General features: G+C 39.2%; 1 protein-coding gene across 1 annotated transcript; it reads left to right on the top strand.

Annotated features, from left to right (window-relative positions):
* Window positions 1–1,505: 1,505 nt before the first annotated feature.
* Window positions 1,506–2,213, top strand: LOC103370357 (claudin-4-like). Its single transcript, XM_008299383.1, has one exon. It carries the CDS (start codon window positions 1,542–1,544, stop codon window positions 2,211–2,213), a length of 672 nt encoding a protein of 223 aa, XP_008297605.1. The 5' UTR covers window positions 1,506–1,541.
* Window positions 2,214–5,275: the final 3,062 nt, after the last annotated feature.

Here is a 5,275-nt window from a genome sequence, read left to right as displayed (position 1 = left end):
TTCATAAAACTGTATTAAATTGCACTGAGTAATGATAAAATATACAGCTTAACAAATAAATAAATAGTTTCAACTGATCTAATCATTGACAGTTCAACTGAATGAAAAAAAAATAGTTCTACAATATGCACTTTTGTATAAATAAATGGTAAATAAAATCTAAATTAAAATGAACAAGAGAAGTGATGTTAAAGTTTTGGTTCTTGACTTCATCTATCAGGCCTGTAGGGGTACATCGACTTAGAGGTTCCACTGACCTATAACTAAGTATCTTTTCATTTGCAGCTCTGTTAGTCCCCAACAAAATTACTTTTTCCCACAATTTGAGAAATATTTGTAAAGACTGCTTCAAGAAGTTAACTTTATCTGCTTTTTAAACATCTTCATGGTCTTGGGACTGTCGCCACAAAGTGACAGGAACAGAATGTACTGAAAACCAACAGATACACTGTTAATTTTTTTTTCGTTTTATGTAACTAAGATTTCAGCTGTTATGTTTTTATCACACTGTTGTTGCTAAAATGTTTGTGTACATTGTAGTTTATGATATAAATGTTGCCAAACATGAAAACCAAGAGACTTTGTCCCATTTCTGAAGCATAAAAGAGGACAACTGGTACACAGAAGCCATAGTTACACATCTATAAAATATAGTCTAAGCTCTCTAGTTTGTCATTAACTCATAATTTACTAGGTGTGACCCAATGGAGATGGTACATGTGCTATAAAAAAACAGTCGCAGTATGCTTGAAATGAGGCCATAAAGGCAAACACAATATGACAAAACTTGAAATGAAAACAAAAAATATGTAGCAGAAAATATGTAGAGCATGCAGATTAAACATGTGCTGATTTTCTCCTTTAGTCTTCTGTCTTTCTCAAACACACTCCCACTCTGTGCAAACACACACTGGATACATGCACCCACTTACACACAAAACTCTATTAAAAAGCATGTTTGTATATCCGTTACCGTCTCATGTGGTCACCCATCAACCACACAACAAGGTCTTCTCTGGCCACTCATTACCTGCTGACAGCAATAAAGCAGACACGCCCAGAGCTACCATGGGCAAAAGGTTAAACCATAAAAACAGCCTTCATTTCAGAAAGCACACAAATGATCAACAACACACCCAGGTACTATATAAGGCCAGTGCCCAGGACTCACCTGATTGGCTTGGTTTGGCGGGTGATGTCACCTCCTGGACCACTTGGTAATAAAACAATACGCAGATAAGGGTCATCAGCTCCTTTACAGCAGCAGCAAAGCAGCACCGGAGCGGCACGTAGACGCCACACAGAGTTGTGAAGGAAGCGTGCTGTGACGAACCAACACTTCTGGATTGAGCTGTAACTTGAGGAGACAGTTTACCTGGTGGAGAGAAAGGCGGACACAGAGGAGCTCAAAGGACAAAACAAAGAAGGTCTTCAGATATTTGTCAAAAAAATAAAAGGAAGAAAGCATAACAGGGAAATCGGACAGTCTTGATTGAACTAGGAGAAGAGACAGGACATTAAAAGGATTGTCTTTGTGCACGATGGCATCTTTTGGACTTGAGATTACTGGCATATCCCTGTCCTTGCTGGGCTGGGTGCTGAGCGTCATCAGCTGTGCCCTGCCGATGTGGAGGGTCACGGCCTTCATTGGCGCCAACATCGTCACTGCTCAGGTGTACTGGGAGGGACTGTGGATGAACTGCGTGTTCCAGAGCACGGGGCAGATGCAGTGTAAAGTCTACGACTCCATGCTGGCTCTACCTCAGGACCTGCAGGCCGCCCGGGCGCTCACCGTCGTCGCCATGATCGTGGGCTTGGTGGCACTCCTCATCGCCATGGTGGGAGCAAAGTGCACCAACTGCATCGAGGAAGAGGCAGTTAAAGCCAGGGTGATGGCTGCCTCCGGGGGTGCCTTCATCACAGCGGCCCTGGCCCAGCTAGTGCCTGTTTCCTGGTCGGCGCACACCATCATCGTCGAGTTCTATAGTCCGATCATCCCCATAGGACAGAAGATGGAGATCGGGGCGGCGCTGTACCTGGGCTGGGCTGCCTCGGCCCTGCTGCTGATCGGGGGGGCCATCCTCTGCTGCAGCTGCCCTCCGCAGGAAGAGAAACAAATGCGGTACAGCATCCACCCTCAGAGTCGTATTGCTTACTCTGCTGCTCCAAGGTCAGTGGCTCAGAGCTCCTACAAACACAGGGACTATGTCTGAAGGATGACAACAACATTGTGACTTTCTTTCTTCACATGTATCCTGCTCATCTGTACATTAGCAGGAAACATACAGAGATGTAACAATGAGGTTGGTTTAACTGAAACCAATTGTTTACTAGAACAGAGTAAAAAAGACAAACCAGATGTTTTGGGGTTTTAGATATTTTTCACTCTAATAGATATTGAATCTCTTCACAGTTGCTTGATGATACTGTTTACGCATTACCATTTGGTCTAGAACAAGCAAGGTGAAATGATAATTAACTTTCAAAAGGCTAAATGTAATAAAAGACGTGATTCATTGTCTGAGCTCAGCAAGGAGACATCGTAGCTCACAGAAAAATCTCTATTTTATATATTTATTTGTGCTCATAACTCTTGGATCTATTGTGGATGTTTGTCATCGTGCTGAACTTTGTACTGATCAGCGTGTGCACATACTCTCAAAGCAAATAGAGATACTGTTGGAACTGGAATGAGCTTTTATGTAACTTTTTTTTTGATGTACTTACAAAATACAGTCATGGGCTGAGTCGCAGCTGCAAAACATTGTACAGCATTGTACAAAACAGTGCTCAGGAAGGTCAAAATGGTGGAGAGGACCGTAGAAAGAATGAAGGAAGCTGTGTAAATTCAATGTTTGGTTAGGGTGATTGATATGCGAGTGATTTTATATGCTTCATCGCCATCACATTTCAACACTTATTGTTGCTGTGTTGGGACTCTTTTTTTTCTTTTCTTTTCTTTTTTTTTAAAAACAATGTTTATGTATTTTCTTTTTATGTGCATTATCTTTTATTTGTTTGTATAAACGTTCTGTGCCACATATTTTCTAACAGTTTTATTGCATTGTATATGAAGCATGCAACTCTATGAATGCAAATGTTCTGTTGATTAAAACACTTAAATGACAAAGTAATAAATATTTCTACTGCAAAAAATTACATGAGCCTAATTTATCCTGGTTGGACATGATTGCATGTTAAATACTAAAGCCACATATCTAAAACTGCAGGTTTCGATTCTGTATTCTCCAGGTATAAAAAAAGGATATTCAAAGTACCATATATGCAGTGTGTATGAGCACATTGATAGAAATCTGGAATACAGTGAATGGTCTTTTCTAACCGCAGCATGGGGGAAAAAAAGTGATGATGTTTCAGACAAGTGTGAAGATTGTGACACTTTCCCAACAAAGTTTCATATGAAAATCGTCAAATCTCACATGATGGTAAAGGACGTGTGTTTGGTGTTTGACTCAGTGTCTGAATCGCTGATAGCAACTTTTCCCTGCTTTGAATAGTCAAATTATTTCTGTGCCACTACAACGCATGACCAGTTTCGGCCGTTCTGAACAACACTGAACAAATGTCTTTCAACATTCAGGAGGAAATGTTAGCCTAGTTTAAGGTATTTGACCTCCTCTGCTAACATAAAGGACCCCAACTGAGTAAAAAGCACCAGTCTTAAAGTACACTACAAACATATTATCATCGATATAGCTACTTAAAATACCAAAAGTATACACAAAGACCCTTATATATAATAGTGTTAGACTATTAGATATTTTTTTCAATGCTGCTGCTGGAATTTACAACATATACTTCTGGGAAGCTTGTAAGTTTCCCCCATGGGTATCGATAAAGTCGTATCTTAACCGACAATACCACACTGTTTTATTTCTTAAGTGGCTCTGTTTTTTTTTTATTATTAGTCTGCATCATTAACTGCATATAAAGATGTTAACTAATTATCCATGACATCACCAGTAAAGGTTCTTGAACAGCAGTTTTAAATCTCACAGGATGGACTGTCTTGTGACAATGTCCACCTGTCACCCAAAGAGGCTCCTAATTTTAAGCCTTAACACAATTTAAACAGGTGAGTTATCTTAAAACAATTCGCCCCCTGTTCAGTTGTCATAAATGTGAAAATTTGCCATACAAAACAAAAACAATGTGCCACGATGTAAATAAGTTTATTCCTGCTATAAAGTTTGACTTTTCAACATGGGCTTCTATAGGGACTGACTCAGGTTTGGAGCAGCCTCAAGTGGACATTCGAGGAACTACAGTTTCTGCCTCTAGTCCAATAGGCTTTAATTTATCAACCCCAGAGTTTGTAGCTTGGCCTGAATCGGCCAAGTAACAAGAAAAGTTATCAAATAGATGTTGTGGACTTAAAAAGTACAATAGTTTCTTCTGAAAGCATAATACAGCAAAAAGTGGAAGCTCTGAAGTGAAACTCAAAACTGTACTGAAGCATTAGAGTTGATGTGCTTCCACCACTGGTGACGCCACAGTTTAAACACATGTAGGATCGTTTTAGTCGATGCTTCTGCTCTTGTTTTGGTAACACCAGTAGCCTACAGGTGATCTCAGTAGACACACATCGACTGATGTTGTGACATAAATACAAAAAAAACGTCTGATGGAGATGCTTGTGATGAAATGACAAACAACCTCCCTGTTGTTCAGCCGTTCAGTTTGTTTATAAGTTGTTGAGGGTTTTTTGTTCTTTTTTTTACTTTGTGAGACCTCCACACACATGAAAAAATGTGTGAAGCCTTTTTTTGTTTTTTTCTTTTACAACATGTGCTTGTATGTTTGACCAAAACACTGAATGAAGCCGTTATTTAAATGAGTGACAATTCATTGATGAAAACACTGACGTCTTTGTGAAACAGTTGCTAATAAATTAAGTATTTAGGTTCTAATTCTGAGGAATTCCAGATTGTCTTACAATCAGTGCAACACGGTACATTTGCTAATATTGGTTAATAGAAAATTCCCTGTACTTTAAGGAAAGTATTGAAAAATTTAACTGCTGACTGAATGACAGTCTAGTATTTAATTCCAGTTTAACACATATAAAGTAATCTCTGTGAATGACTCCTCTATGTATGTTCTAATTAACAGTTTCTGGGCATTTTTTACTTACATTTTTATCCACTGTGCTCTCACTGCAGTACAAAGTACTGCACCGCTATTTAAAACAGCACAACAAAGTATAGAGAACTCACGTCTATGTCCTGTGACAGAGTTATAATGCTATAAATCA

Source organism: Stegastes partitus, unplaced genomic scaffold, assembly GCF_000690725.1.
Source record: "Stegastes partitus isolate 25-593 unplaced genomic scaffold, Stegastes_partitus-1.0.2 Scaffold1411, whole genome shotgun sequence".
Lineage (NCBI taxonomy): Eukaryota > Metazoa > Chordata > Actinopteri > Pomacentridae > Stegastes > Stegastes partitus.
The sequence above is the reverse complement of the archived record's forward strand: the minus strand, read 5'-3'. Positions and strand labels throughout refer to the sequence as shown.